At 26.2% G+C, this 14,751-nt stretch overlaps 5 protein-coding genes across 7 annotated transcripts; 3 read left to right on the forward strand and 2 right to left on the reverse strand.

Moving 5' to 3' along the window:
• The first annotated feature begins 32 nt into the window (after nucleotides 1-32).
• Nucleotides 33-5,363, forward strand: LOC122637089 (putative uncharacterized protein DDB_G0277255). Its single transcript, XM_043828969.1, has 7 exons — nucleotides 33-408; nucleotides 673-773; nucleotides 862-1,013; nucleotides 1,191-2,997; nucleotides 3,078-3,308; nucleotides 3,399-3,448; nucleotides 3,534-5,363. Exons 1-7 carry the CDS (start codon nucleotides 284-286, stop codon nucleotides 3,723-3,725), a joined length of 2,658 nt encoding a protein of 885 aa, XP_043684904.1. The 5' UTR covers nucleotides 33-283; the 3' UTR covers nucleotides 3,726-5,363.
• A 1,217-nt stretch (nucleotides 5,364-6,580) lies between these two features.
• Nucleotides 6,581-10,354, reverse strand: LOC122636956 (protein king tubby). 2 transcript variants are annotated; one of them, XM_043828674.1, is made up of 8 exons: nucleotides 10,118-10,354; nucleotides 9,763-9,898; nucleotides 9,595-9,687; nucleotides 9,335-9,507; nucleotides 9,056-9,223; nucleotides 8,649-8,994; nucleotides 8,398-8,550; nucleotides 6,581-8,300 (listed from the first exon to the last, which is right to left on the reverse strand). In XM_043828674.1, the coding sequence occupies exons 1-8, from the start codon at nucleotides 10,157-10,159 to the stop codon at nucleotides 8,167-8,169; spliced, it is 1,245 nt and encodes a 414-aa protein (XP_043684609.1). In that variant the 5' UTR covers nucleotides 10,160-10,354; the 3' UTR covers nucleotides 6,581-8,166. The 2 variants fall into 2 exon arrangements, with proteins under 2 accessions (XP_043684609.1, XP_043684607.1); XM_043828672.1 differs by having other exon boundaries at nucleotides 6,583-8,300; nucleotides 9,335-9,510; nucleotides 10,118-10,353.
• Nucleotides 10,355-10,489: 135 nt separating this feature from the next.
• Nucleotides 10,490-12,508, forward strand: LOC122636876 (THO complex subunit 3). 2 transcript variants are annotated; one of them, XM_043828532.1, is made up of 3 exons: nucleotides 10,501-10,516; nucleotides 10,591-10,796; nucleotides 10,887-12,508. In XM_043828532.1, exons 2-3 carry the CDS (start codon nucleotides 10,611-10,613, stop codon nucleotides 11,667-11,669), a joined length of 969 nt encoding a protein of 322 aa, XP_043684467.1. In that variant the 5' UTR covers nucleotides 10,501-10,516; nucleotides 10,591-10,610; the 3' UTR covers nucleotides 11,670-12,508. The 2 variants fall into 2 exon arrangements, with proteins under 2 accessions (XP_043684466.1, XP_043684467.1); XM_043828531.1 differs by having other exon boundaries at nucleotides 10,490-10,796.
• LOC122636875 (HSPB1-associated protein 1) lies at nucleotides 11,816-13,530 on the reverse strand. Its single transcript, XM_043828530.1, has 4 exons — nucleotides 13,154-13,530; nucleotides 12,768-13,054; nucleotides 12,291-12,672; nucleotides 11,816-12,206 (listed from the first exon to the last, which is right to left on the reverse strand). Exons 1-4 carry the CDS (start codon nucleotides 13,355-13,357, stop codon nucleotides 11,850-11,852), a joined length of 1,230 nt encoding a protein of 409 aa, XP_043684465.1. The 5' UTR covers nucleotides 13,358-13,530; the 3' UTR covers nucleotides 11,816-11,849.
• A 116-nt stretch (nucleotides 13,531-13,646) lies between these two features.
• Nucleotides 13,647-14,725, forward strand: LOC122636878 (39S ribosomal protein L9, mitochondrial). Its single transcript, XM_043828533.1, has 2 exons — nucleotides 13,647-13,870; nucleotides 13,991-14,725. Exons 1-2 carry the CDS (start codon nucleotides 13,745-13,747, stop codon nucleotides 14,669-14,671), a joined length of 807 nt encoding a protein of 268 aa, XP_043684468.1. The 5' UTR covers nucleotides 13,647-13,744; the 3' UTR covers nucleotides 14,672-14,725.
• The last annotated feature ends 26 nt before the right edge of the window (nucleotides 14,726-14,751 follow it).

Here is a 14,751-nt window from a genome sequence, read left to right on the forward strand (position 1 = left end):
GGATGTGAGTTGCGGGTCTTCTAAAAGTAAGCCAAATGTAACGTACCGAAGTTCCTACGTCTATATCTGTGTGTTTTTTGTTGGCAATCAACAATATCGATGTTAATTTTTTAAGAATCTCTATTATTTATTGCAAATTATATATGATACGGTAACTAACGTCATAGAAACACATGTGATTTATGGAAATTTGCCTACTCGGTTACGTTTCATTGGTAAAGAGAATTTATAACAGTAAAATGCCTGTCCCTATATATTTTTAACTTTGTGATTGAAATAGAATATGTCAGAACGAAAGGTGGAAGTTATTGAGAACGTGGAAAAACAATATTTTGATGAATCGCTTGCTATCCAATATGATGATACAATTGACGTATCAACTTTTGATTTTAGTGACGCTGATAGATGGTAAGAGAGAAGATAGTTTGTATGATTATAATAATGAAGGTTTTTTGTATTGAAAGTTTACGTTTCTTGATCTTCTTAAGAATTATTTTTTTTCATCTGTTAAAGAGTATCTTTTATTTAAAAAGAATTTTATATACATTTTCAAAAGGAACATTTTTAAAACAATTTGTATTTTACTTTTACATTATACATTATAATTAATAAAAATAATTGATAAAAATAACCTAGTAAAGTTTTAAAAAATGATAAATATTTGTATTTCAGGTTATCTGAACCTGTGCAATGTTCATCAAAAACTACAGTGTATGATTTACATGCCTGGCTGAGGAATTCCTCAGAGATGAGTTTTCAAAATATTCCTACTGGTATTCCTTTTTTTAGTCTTATTCATTTATTTATTTATTTTTTTTTTTTTTATTCTTTCGATATATCCATATATTTCATTGATTTTAGTTAATAAAAGATTTACTGATACAAGAACATTTACAAGGCCTAAAAAACGAAATAGCAGAATGAGCTTTGAATCTATTATAGAAGCATTGCCTCCTCATTTACAAGGTGCATGTAAAATTCGAGACAAAGAATCTCAGAATTTATATCAAAGTGTAAGTTTTGGAAGTTACTATAACATTTGACTACTACAAAAAAAAATATATTCTTGTTTTTAGTACCATCCTTTTGATTCTTAGAGATTTAATAAAAAATGTTATTGATTCTAAATATGATGTGTGTATGTGTGTATATGTATATATATTATATCATATATTATTTTTAATATACAGACATATAAAAACCAAACTAATGAGAAAAAAGAAGCTGTACCTTTTATGCTAAAAGCAACAATGGGAGCTAATCATTACGTTCCTGATGATAGTTTAATTACTTCTGGACAAGAAAGTATGGAGGCCTTTTTAAATATGTCGCAATCAAAAGGAATTGATTCATTTATTAATTTAGTTGAACCAGATTTTGGTGACACATTGATGAATGTTTCTCATCCTTCTGTTTTATATTCATCTATCACATCATTGACTAATGATAATACATTACATAACGCAGACTACGAATGTGCTATTAACTCAGATAATTTCTCCCATCCAATGATGGATAAATGTCAATTTATCAAAACTAAAACCCCAAAGCTTAATCTGGAAGCAACTTTTTTATCAAAATTCAATGACAAAACTATTTTGGAAAATAAAAACAAGGATAAAGTTTCTATAAATAATACATTTATTAGTGAACCAAAAAATACTGAAAAAATGAATATTAATGATATTTATAGTATAGACATTCATAATGATATGTCATTGACATCAATGAATGCGGAGATAGAAGAAATAAGCGCAAATGTGTTGTCTTCCACATTTACAAATCCACGTGATCTTAATATTACAGTGATAAAATCAGAAAGTAATAAAACAAAAAATTCACTAGACACTACATATCAATGTGTAAATGTAAAAGAAGAAAAGAAAAATGCGATGGTTACAAATACATTAGATTCTTATGAACAAAATGTTAATACTGATTCTAATGAGGAAGAAGCTACCACGCAATGTTCCAACATTATGGTTTTACCTGTACAGAACAATTGTATAGTTTCAGTACCTCAGATACCTGTTTCATATTCTAATCATTCTTCTAAACATGAAAATCTACTAAATTCAACATTCACCAGTATGAACAAGAATACAAATCAATATCAATCAATATGTATGAACCCTACAAGTTCGTCATCAGAAGAAACTCCTTCATTAAGAAGAGAATTACTAACAGAAGTTCAGCGAAGTGGAAAATACAAGCTACATTCTGTCTATAGTAATACTTCTGATGAATCTTGTACTCAGTTAAAAACAAATGAAAATATTGATGTAACCTATGACTCAAATCTTATACAGAAAAGTAATATTCCTATTGAAAACAAATATAATACGTATAAAAAACAATCTCCAAAAGATCAGTCTAATAGTAAAAATGGATTATCAGATTGTAATATAGTAACATGTACACAACAAGATTTGCAAAGTCGTAAGTTTTATACTTTTACAAAAAAAACTAGTAGTATCAATGGGAAGAATAATATAGAAGCTACAGAACAACCTAGTAATATGGATGCAACATTTTGTAAACCAGTTTCAAAACCCCCAAAGAAGAAGTTGCATGCACCAAAAAAATTATCTAAACTGCCACAGTTCTTGCAAAAATCAAATCCTAATCTTCTATCAAATCCAACAAAAACTATTGATACGACTGGATTTTCATATTTACCTAATGTCAGACAAGTGAAAGGTTCATGCATTAATACAATGAAAGCCATAGCAAACCCAATGACAAATATATCGTATTCTTTGGGAAAATTGAGAAGTGGCTCAGAACAACGATTGCCACATGTTGACATAAACACAACGTTTCAAAAGCCAAATTCCGGAGGATCTACAGAAAGTATAGATAGCACTCAAAGTGCTCATAGCGCTCCTGATTTAGATGATAGACTTAGTATGTGTTCTGACAGTAGTCATAATTCATATAATGTACGTACAACGAATATGGAACAGTTGCATCAAATTGTATATACACAAGAAGAGGGTAAATATATTTTCATATAAAATAATTTAAGCATATCTTAAGTTTTAATTAAGTAAATATTTTAAATGTTTTGAGAGTAGGTTCTAAACGTGAATCAACACCGAAACCAAAGAAACAAATTTTACGTAATAATTGGATAGATGAATTAAAAGATTTACCATCTCCAATTTCAAAAAATAATGTAGAAGAAATTGAAAGCAATTCTAGTTCACCACTTAGTATAGATTCAACGGTTAAGACTAGCTCTCCAATAATAAGTCCAACTGGATCTAGTCAAACTATAAACAGCAATGGAGAACATAAAATGTCAAGTTAGTTAAACATTATATATATATACATATTAAAATTTTATTTCATGATAACAAAGAGCTTAATAAAATAATCTTTGTTTATCTTTTAAGATAATTTGGAAGAAAAAGAACAGGAAAATGCTATTGGTGTTGTGAAGCAGGTAAAATACAATATTAATTAATTATTAATAATTTATCAAATTTTCTCTTTCAAAATAATAATTATAATTCGATGTGATGTTTCAGACAACAAATAAATTAACTAACACGACAGAAAATAAGACTAGGCTTAGACAGCCAAGTAACTGGAATACTGGAAATAAACCAGCTGGTATAGTAAGTGGTATACCTAGACCTCCGTCGCGCATACCAGCTTTTAGATTTGTAAGGCCAAACGTAAAAACTACTCAAGGTGATTTAAAAAAAGGATGTCTGTGAAACTAGACATGATTCAAAGGAATTGCAACAGCAATATTATTATATGTGAGCGTTTTCATTTTACAAGAATTATTACTGCAATCATTCGTGCACAAAATATTGAAAATTTCCATTATAGATAATCATTTAATTTATATTAACATATTCAGTATTATTGAGCTTCCAGGAAGTGTACAGTTCCTGCTCAATCGTTATAACACATATCACATATTAAATTTGCGTTTAATTTTGGTTTTACACAAGATTTTATACGCATATTCATTCACAGAAATGTTATATTTGCTATTAGGAAATAGTAAGATAATTTTTTATACAAATATTTACAAAAACAATAAACAATGCATAAACAATGCATAATAATAATAATATTAATATTAATAATAATAATAGTAATGATGATGATGCTAATACTATTACTAATAATAATAATATTGAAATAACAAAAACATTATCATTTATGCTTTTTTTTTTTTCCTTTTAACGATTCATGCTATATTATTTACAAGATAAATACTGCTTTTGTGTTTCCAGGACGATTAATGTATCTCTTTAAATTTTTAATTTTCATTATATATGATTACTTATTTGACATATAAATAATATATTTTTAATGGTAGATTTTGCAACTTGTACATTACTTTATAAGTTTCTTTGACATATGTCTTAATATAAAGTATCTTATAGTTGAATATCATAGTTTCAAAAATAAAAGAATAAAAATGTATATTATTGTTGCCAAAAAAAAGAGAACGTTTACATCTGAACATCAAGTTTGTTATATTGAATCTGTTTCATATGTTACATAGAAATAATTATTCAATTTTATGATATAATGAACTATTGTTTATTTTTTTAATTTATTCGCATTTTTTTTAATTTTCTTCATAGCTTTGTGGATAAAGGATTACAATTATTGCAAAATAAAAAATATTCTTCAAATAAATAAATATATAAAACCTGTATTTTAACAAACGCAATATATACCAGAAAATATCATATTTTTCATATCCGTCCTAGTACTTTCAGTAGAGAATCCTTGTATATAAAGCAAATATACTTGTAATCCTTTATCCAATCAAATTGAAAAATTGAAAACATTCTTGAAAATATATAGTATAAGTAAATATAAAATAACAAGTCATATCACATCAAGAGTAAGAACTGTATACTTGATAATTAAGAACTTGAAATAGGAGTGCTTTTAAAATTGAAAATGGAAAATGTGTAAACTTATTGCGATAAATAAAGAAAAAAATAAATAAATAAATAATAAATAAGAACTGTTAAATTTCTGTTTATATTTTTAAGATTAATAATTTCAAAATTTGTGTGTGTCTATACATTTATATACATATAATTACATATTTTCTAATAAAATTTCATATACTTTGAAATTCACTTCACTTACAATAAAAATAGTGACTGAATATTGACTAACTAGACCTTAAGTGCCTTGATTGTATTATTGTATTAATAAAACGTTTGTTATACATACTTATATGATATGAAAATCAAGTATGGCCAGGTAATTTGTCATGTTTTACTGCCTTGAATAATGCTATAACTAATTAATGTCACTCATGTTTTTTTTACATAATTTGTGATAATAAATATTGTATATATACATTTTATTCAAAATCATTTATTATTATTAGACTTGTTAGATAATATGATATTATAATATTACAAGCATTATTAGAAAACTGTCATTTCCATTTGATATATATATATATTTTTTTTATCAATTTTTTTCTCTGAATAAATTAACACATGCAGAGAAATAAACTTTTTTAACACACACCAAATATTTATTCACATAATCTTACACAAAAATATAATGATGAAATACTTTATACATAAATAATAGTCATAGTAAAATTCTCCATGTTTTCACAATCAAAGTTATGTTATAGAAAGAATTATATATAGTTGGAAGAGAAAAATAAATTTTAGATAATTTTAGATATTTAGATATTATATTAACTGTTTGAATAATTTTTTTGTCTTTTTTCGTGACAATAGATAATATATATTTTATATTTATAATGAATATTTTATATGTCTCATTTATGTTATTCTAGATATAAATACTAAAAACTCATTTGGCCTTAGTTAACAATGATACAAAAAACTTGTTAATATATAAAGGCAATACAAAAAAGGATTTGTTGTTTTTTTTCTTCTTTTATATATATAAAATGACATTTTTCTAAAGAATATGATATATAATTCACAGACTATATTATTCTTAACATATGATATATCATAATATAATTATATCATTGTAATTCGGAAAAATTGTTTGATCATTTATTTTATAATACTGTTTGTTATTATTGCAAAATATATTTCAACTCACTTAACTTCAATACAAACATACATGTGTGTGTATATATATATTTTTTTATTTGATTATTGGAATGAATTGCTTTTAGATTTCATATGTTGTATACATAAAGATAAACATAACAAGGAGATTATTTTCATTTTCTCATAATTAGAAATACACATCACATTGAATAATAAATATCTAATATTTGTAATATAATTATTCAAGCTAGTTTAGATGATAAAATGTATGGTCTTGTACAAATTGTGTATGTGAACTATTATATATATATATATATATATATATATATATATATATATATATATATGTATGTATGTATGTATGTATGTATGTATGTATGTATGTATGTATGTATTAAACATGAAGGCACAATATCAAATAATTTAAATAATCACACAATCACTGTATTCTTATTTTCTAATATACAGTACAGTGTAGAGAAATCTGTTTATTATAATATTTTATTAAGCAAATTAAGACAAATTAAACCCATTATTATATTAATTAATACATTAATTCTACTTTAACTGTAGTTATATATCACCTATGTACTGTATAATTAAATATACAGATACTTGTAAAAACAATAAAGGATTTTCCAATTTATAGTAAATATTTATTAAATATTTCAGAAAGAGATAAAATATTATTATATGATGTATTATTGTCCAAATCTTATATAAGTCATATTACATACTTGTATCAAGAAGAAAGGTAAATATTTATCAAAATTTACATTGGGATACAAACTAATTTGTTTCTAATAATTATTTTGATAAATGGAGCAGCACTGTACTGTATTTTAGCTAACTATTGCATAATAAACGTATTTTTACATCTCTTATAATATTAATGTTGTGTAATGCTATTTCATATCAGTATCAAATAAATGCAATGAAAACAATCATAATATAAAAGAATTAAAAGAATATACATATGAAAGATTATATGTGTGTGTATAAAATTAAAATATATAGAATAATTAAATATTAAATATTATATAAAACTGATGCTATTTTTATATAGATCGTACGTCAGGTACACATTAAAAGCCTTGTATATAATATATATTTTGTCATAACTAAAAATTAATGCAGATAATTAAAAAATACTACTGTGCTTTCATTTACAAAGCTATGATATATCGAAATTCATTTATGAATTTTCTAAGATACATGGCTAGAAGAACTTGCAATATTCGTGATATATGTGATTATTAGAATAAATTATGGGTTACACACTCATTTTAAAAACAAATTTTTAGCTAATGAGAGGCAGTAGTACAAATATTTTAACCGTTTTTTCCTATTATATCAATAAACCTTATGAAATATTAGTATTTTAATTGATGTGAAAGAGAAATACGTTTTATATTTTATGTAATATCGTACTAAGTACTTCAGTTCTAACTTAAATACAAAGAAGAGAACATAAGTATAAATTTGTTATATGATATTAAAAAAAGATTACATACTGTGTATATAAATAGAAAAGCTGAACACACACAGTTTCTAGCACATTTTTGTTTTTTTTTCTTTTTTCCTTTTTTTGTTAAGTCTTTTTTATAAAACAACTCTTATACGGTGAATATTTATCAAATTAGCACCGAAATATTTTAATTTTGATTGTCTATTATAAGCTTTTGTCTTAAATATAGACAATAACATAATTTTAGATATATGCCAGTCACAATTGAATTAAGAATTAAGGCATAAATTGATTTTCATTCTTATTATATTTGATTTCTAGTAGATTATTCTTTTTTCTTATGTGCTATGTCAAGTATGGTAGTGTAGTTAATCTTTTGTTAAAACTTTTTCAATGTGCTCAAATATTTGTTGCATAAATACACAAAATCCATGTTTAATTTCTTCCTTCTTTGTTTGTTTTCTGTTTCACATATTTCAATTATAGATATTACATATGAAATATAACAAATCCATTTTGTGTATATTTCAAAATATATAAACAAATTTGTTTCATTGCTTTTATATCATGCAAGTTCCGAAAAAGATTTGTGTGACTTTGTTTTATTCATAACTTTGGTTCCAATTCTTTAATCCTCTTCATATTTTCATATAGATATCACTTTTACTCGCATGCTAGTTTACTATCAAAACTACTTAAAGCAATTGCAAAAGCTTGAAGTGTACAAAGTGGGAACCTATAATCCATAGTGAAGACATCTTCAGCTACTCGTCCAAATTGCATAACAACATAGTCCACTATAAAATAAAAAAATATATATAATACATAGAATTAAGAAATTTTATGATATTTACGATATATTATGAAGATAATTTTATTTTCTATTAAACTAACCATCACTGTCATGTACGACTTGAAAATTTTTAACAGATGCCTGTGTCACACGGCCATGAAAATTCAATACATATGATTGTGTATCATCATTCCACACAGGAGTTTTGTTATGTAATTCTATTAAATTATCCATATTTTTCATTTTCCAACGTTCTGAAATGATCATAAAATGAATTTCTTGAAAGATTTATCAAAAAATCTTTAATATATTTAATCTTGTATATTGTATGATTACATAATTTACTATATACCAAGCAATGTTTCTGTTTCATCCCGTGGACAAATTTCAACTCGTTTTTGATCAGGCGTCATTCCAGGTATAATAACGGTCATTTTTCGAGGACCTTTAAATCCTAAGACGTTTGTGTCATATACTACTGCAGCTAATTCTTGTCGTGGATTAAAACGCTCATCTCTCTTACAATCTTTCATTAGTGAATATCCATTGTCGTAAACAGTAAATTGGGTTCCAAGGAGATTAGATCTTAATTTTCCTATATAAGATTCACCACCTCTTGAAAGATCTGTGGGATCCGTGGAAATTAAATAATTACTTGTTGTACTTTTCTTCCTCTTGCGTCCAGCCAATAAAAATATCTAAAATAACATCTATAATGAAAATCCAATTATTTATTAAATAAATTTAAAATATACTAACCTTTTTCCCATAATCACGCTCAAGATGTAAAAAATAAGTAGGGTAAAGACCACGGTCCATACCTTTTTTATCACGTGTTATACGACACTTATAATGCATTTTTTTATTTGCTGGTTGCAATACAAATTGTTCTATATTTCCTTCTACATTACCTTCTAGTTCTGGACTCTGGATTAAAGAAATTATTAGTTTATAATAGAGGTTATCGAAATAACTTATAAATAATATACAAAGCAAACTTATGAAATGATATTCTATAATAATTGAGTTAATACATACAGTAGAATGGTTGTCTCTATTGATAAGTGCACGAGTTACTTCTGATGGTGCTATTTTAAGAGGCGAAGAACATGGCAGAGATTCTGAAGGAGAATGCAAATCTACAGGAGATGATTCTTCATCTGCACATTCTCTAGCTTCCATACCTTCATAGAATGCTATTTCAGAACTTGCTTCTAAAAAATTATTACAATATTAAATAAATTAAATCAATTTCCATAAAGATAGGATAACCATATTATACATAATTATTATTTTACCACTAATTTCTGTTTCTATAGGTTTGTTTTCAGAAAATATTCCAATATCTGGATTTGTTTTGGACATTGTGAACTGTAAAGGTCCGTCGTATCCTATAAAATTGAGCACCACATGAACATGTATTTTATGAAACTGACACTTCTAATTATTATAAATACCAATTTTACCGTGAAGTTCTTTATTAGGATTAATCCATTTCATAGTATGACTTGTAAATTGTGTAGTAGATATATTTGATGCCTGCACCATACCACCAGCGCCACTTTGTCTTTTTTGTTTCATTTTTTGTGCAATTAATTGTCTCTATAATAAAAAATATAATTCATTAACTACGATGTTATCGAAATATATATCATATACATATCTAAATACATATATATATATATGTATATATATATGTATATATATGTATATATATGTATATATACATATATATATATACATATATATACATATATATATATACATATATATATACATATATATATATACATAAATTTTTTAAAAATAATTCAGTCACACCTGTTGTTCAAGCTTCTGTTGTCTTAAATCAAGTGATGTCATTTTACTGCTTATTAAAGCAATTATTTATCATAAACAAATGACTTTTTCTAGAGCACAATTAAACTTCTACAAGTGAAGTTTGTTTACGTCAAAACATATTACATGTCCTCATGGTACCTAGGCAACCAACCCGTATAATTCGACGCATGAGTTGTCTTTGAGATTAAAAACACTAACAAGTTGTTTCATTTTTCGTGATTGGTCACTCATGTATTAAAACATTCTACAATATAATCAAATATATAATCAATATGATTAGAATTTAGTATATATATATATATATCCATATATATGTGTAATTTAATATTAATCGTGAATATTTTGTGTTCTTTAATATTGACTAGAACTCTCAGATCGGTTAGTTTATACTGATTTAACCGGTAAACTTCAATCTTCGTTGATTCAAGTCAATGCATTCCTGTGATTCGCAGGGACGAGTATGTAAACAAACATGGCGACTTCTAGTCCACGCGTGGAAGATTTGATAAATTATTTTAAATCGCATAACAAAATTAGAGAGCAACAAAGTCATTCGGCTAAGGTTCATAGCGTTGGATGGAGCTGTGATGGAAAATTATTAGCTTCAGGTTCCTTTGACAAATCCGTTTGTATATTTTCTCTTGGACCAGACCGATTAGTAAGTACTATTAAAAATTAATACAATTTATAATTTATATATTAACTATACAGAGAGTTTTTGTTATATTATAAATAATATTTTCTACAGAAACAAGAAATAACTTTTAGAGGACATGGAGGTAGTGTAGATCAATTGTGTTGGCACGCATTTTGTCCGGAATTACTATCAACTGCAAGTGGAGATAAAACCGTTCGTATTTGGGATACAAGAACCCAAAAATGTACTGCTAATATCAGTACTAGAGGGGAAAATATTAATATATCATGGTCACCTGATGGTAATACCATAGCTGTTGGAAATAAGGAAGATCTTGTAACATTCATTGATGCCAGAGTTATGAAAATACGTGCCGAAGAACAATTTAACTTCGAAGTGAATGAGATTTCATGGAATAAGGATTCTGATACATTTTATTTAACAAATGGTCAAGGCTGTGTACATATTCTTAGCTATCCAGAATTAGAATTATTACATGTGATAAAAGCACATCCAGGAACGTGTATATGCATAGAATTTGATCCAACTGGACGTTATTTTGCAACTGGCTCTGCGGATGCATTAGTGTCTTTATGGGATGCAGATGAATTGTGTTGTTTAAGAACATTCTCAAGATTAGAATGGCCAGTAAGGACAATATCCTTTTCCTATGATGGACAATTATTAGCAGCAGCATCAGAGGATTTAGTTATAGATATTGGTGAGGTAGAAACAGGAGAGAAGATAGCTGATATTCCAGTTGAAGCTGCAACATTTACTGTTGCTTGGCATCCAAAACAATATTTACTTGCTTATGCTTGTGATGATAAAGATACATATGATAGGAAAAGAGATGCTGGTAGTTTAAAAGTATTTGGATTTGCTAATGACTGAACTACATTTAAATAGTTTTATAATTTTATGATAAAAATATTTTTATCTATTCATTTTTTGTTTATCTGTTAGGTAATATTATTTTACCTAAGTAGATAGGATAATCTGTATAATAATAGTTATACAAAGAAACTGAACAAAATAAGTAAATTATTATATTGATCTATTATAATATTTTTATTAATTTCCATAATGAGTTTTTAAAAGCAATTCTGCTGCTTTATCAATAATATCAGGATGACAAAATGTATTGACGATATCTTTTGATAATTGAGAGAATAGTTCTGTCTTATTTACAGAAATCACAGATGCAGGTATATTTGTTTGCGATAGTTCATCAATACTAGTTAAAAATCTTTCCCTTTTAAATTTTAATAAATCTTGTAATTCTGATTGCTCCAGATTATGAAGTAATTTCACAAAAAAAGGATACTTTACAGATAAATCTTCAACAGTCCATACCAAATTTTGTACTCTCTTTGTATCTGATAACTTTTCACTATCAATTTGTTTACATTCTAAGAGAGTGTTTTCCAACTAACAATAAAAAAAAAATTGTTAATACAAGTGCTTTGAAAATTTTTAATTATGATATAATTATACATTAAATCAAGAACTTACTATTTTCATATTTTGAGAAAGAGAACAATGTATTTCCTCAGGATTGTCACATACTTTTTTACCAATTCTGTTAACAATTAATTTAACAAGCGCTTCCTTAAGGCGTGCTTTATTGTCTGTCTGTAGAGGTAACCATATATTGACACTTACAGTCAAATCCAAGGATTCTACATAGTGCCACCAACCTTTTGGAACAAATAAAACATCTCCTTTTTCAAGTGTAATGGATTTTACTTGCCCTGAAAGCTTTAATATTGCTTCTTCTTCCACATCTGTCGGACAAAAAAAATTAAATTCACTGTATATTGTTGATTCTTCATAAGGAACTCTTGTAGGACGAAGTTTATCAGTCGAATTTGGTGGAAACAATATCCATTGTTTTCTGTAATTTTTAATCAGAAAAAACTACATAAGAATAATTAGATGTATAATACATATTAAAATCGTATATATATATATATATATATATATATCAACCTTCCATGAACCTGAGCTACTAAATTGCATCCATAAGAATCAAAATGACAATTTGTATGCGCGCCTTTATTTCCAATCCAAAGAGTAGAATCATGACCATCTTTTTCAATGCCAAATCTATGCCAATTTAAGGAATTAAGTAAATCAGGCTTATCCTGTATCCATTCATGCATATACTTGTAATCAAAGTAATACCATTTACTGTTATCAGTAGAAGAATTTGATTCTTTCACAAATTCTGCAAGTGTCATTGTTTTAGTATGACATTGATTTTCCCATTGTGGATACTATAATAGATAATAAAAAATATAAATTATATTTTTTTCTAACAAATTTATGAATTCATAAATATGAATTTCTTTTAAAAGAATCACAATGAAAGATACCATAGATCTTGAATTATATCCAACTCGAAATTGTAATTTCTTATCTCCAAATTTTTCTACAAGTTCTGACAAATTCCATTGTAATAATTGCCATATAAACAAACCATTCCCATCTTGTAAAATATTATGAAACACTACTGGTTCTTGTAAATCAAAAATAGCTTCTTTCAAAGTTTCTTCATTTGGCACATTTGTCTCTTCCATTGTATATAATATTTGTTATATATCACATATCTTATTTAAACAAAAGATTTCTACACGAATAATTCCAATACAATTAATGCTATTTATAATATAATACATATCGTATCATTTAACTAATATCTAATTAAATAACTAATACATATTTTCAATCTGATGCATCTAATGCATTTCATTTTCCCAATATTAGGTTATTATAGAATTTTATAATTTAGTTTTCCGCGCCACTAGATGGCGCATGCCAAATTTCATATTAAGTTCAGTCAGCAGAGGGAAATACTATCGAATTCAAGTATAACCTAAAAATCGTATAATAATTGTACACTTATCTTGTTAATGATATTCTTATTTTTCTTAATGAATTTTTCTTGTTGAAAATAAAAAAAAAACATGTTAAGATCGATAGGTTTTTATGCAGATCATTTAAAGACATTGGTTAGACCATTTTTAAGCACGACGACAGAAAATGTTTTATTACAGAATAATGGCACAGATTTTATTTATCAGCAAACACGGGTATCCACCTTTTTAGATATTGTTTTTATTACTTATGTATTTTTTATATGAACTGTATATATATATAAATATGTATATGTGTGTATGCGTGTATATATATATATATATATTTGTTTTCAGAATGCTTTTATTTTGAGAAGAAAGTTTAAACCACCACTTTTCAAAAAGTATGAAAAATATAGAATGCATAGACCTAAGTATTTTGTTTACCATTTTGTAGAACATACTGAAAGCAAGAAACAGGCACCAATCAAACTGTTATTAACATCTGATGTAAATAAGATTGGTTCAAGGGGAGAAATTGTTTCAGTACCTCCTGAAAAAGCTCATAATAATGTCATTCTACCTAAGTTAGGAGTATATGCAACTCAAGAAAACATTGACAAATATATTACAAAAAGTATTGATGAAGGACCTAAACTTTCTTTAATAACACAACAAGTAATAAATACTTTATCAACTATGAATTTATCTGTAACATTATCACAAGAAGTTCCATGGACTATAGAGAAATGGCATTTAAAAGTAAGTTTCCGCAAAGCAGGATTTTATGTACCCGAAGAAGCAATAACTTTACCAGAAAAAACTATATCTGGACCTGACTTATCTCTAGAAGGAAAACAATTTTATGTCATTGTAACAATTAATAATAGTGAAGAAGTAAAAGTTAGGTGTAGGATTCATCATTACAATGTATTTGTAAAGGATTTTTGGAAGCATTTATTGGAGCCAGTTTTCCCAGAAGATAAACCAATATTAGATTCTATGCCCCTACCTCGTAATATACAAAATTTAGAGTAAAATGTATCAACTTCCTATATATTTAATTGTTAATAAATGTATAATGCTAAATAATTTATTATTAATTTAGTAAAATATTA

The sequence above is a fragment of the Vespula pensylvanica genome, chromosome 24, assembly GCF_014466175.1.
Source record: "Vespula pensylvanica isolate Volc-1 chromosome 24, ASM1446617v1, whole genome shotgun sequence".
NCBI lineage: Eukaryota > Metazoa > Arthropoda > Insecta > Hymenoptera > Vespidae > Vespula > Vespula pensylvanica.

Excerpts from the sequence above, each read along its gene's own strand:
- LOC122637089 (XM_043828969.1), top strand. The coding sequence starts at position 284 with ATGTCAGAACGAAAGGTGGAAGTTATTGAGAACGTGGAAAAACAATAT. Across the intron at positions 1,014-1,190 it reads CTCAGAATTTATATCAAAGT|ACATATAAAAACCAAACTAA; the intron begins GTAAGTTTTGGA and ends TTTAATATACAG. Across the intron at positions 2,998-3,077 it reads TGTATATACACAAGAAGAGG|GTTCTAAACGTGAATCAACA; the intron begins GTAAATATATTT and ends TTTTGAGAGTAG.
- LOC122636956 (XM_043828672.1), bottom strand. The coding sequence starts at position 10,159 with ATGACATCACTTGATTTAAGACAACAGAAGCTTGAACAACAG. Across the intron at positions 9,899-10,117 it reads AACAGAAGCTTGAACAACAG|AGACAATTAATTGCACAAAA; the intron begins GTGTGACTGAAT and ends TTTTTATTATAG. Across the intron at positions 9,511-9,594 it reads TATAGAAACAGAAATTAGTG|AAGCAAGTTCTGAAATAGCA; the intron begins GTAAAATAATAA and ends ATAATTTTTTAG.
- LOC122636876 (XM_043828531.1), top strand. The coding sequence starts at position 10,611 with ATGGCGACTTCTAGTCCACGCGTGGAAGATTTGATAAATTATTTTAAA. Across the intron at positions 10,797-10,886 it reads CTCTTGGACCAGACCGATTA|AAACAAGAAATAACTTTTAG; the intron begins GTAAGTACTATT and ends TATTTTCTACAG.
- LOC122636875 (XM_043828530.1), bottom strand. The coding sequence starts at position 13,357 with ATGGAAGAGACAAATGTGCCAAATGAAGAAACTTTGAAAGAAGCTATT. Across the intron at positions 13,055-13,153 it reads GATATAATTCAAGATCTATG|TATCCACAATGGGAAAATCA; the intron begins GTATCTTTCATT and ends TATCTATTATAG. Across the intron at positions 12,673-12,767 it reads GTAGCTCAGGTTCATGGAAG|AAAACAATGGATATTGTTTC; the intron begins GTTGATATATAT and ends TAAAAATTACAG.
- LOC122636878 (XM_043828533.1), top strand. The coding sequence starts at position 13,745 with ATGTTAAGATCGATAGGTTTTTATGCAGATCATTTAAAGACATTGGTT. Across the intron at positions 13,871-13,990 it reads TTATTTATCAGCAAACACGG|AATGCTTTTATTTTGAGAAG; the intron begins GTATCCACCTTT and ends ATTTGTTTTCAG.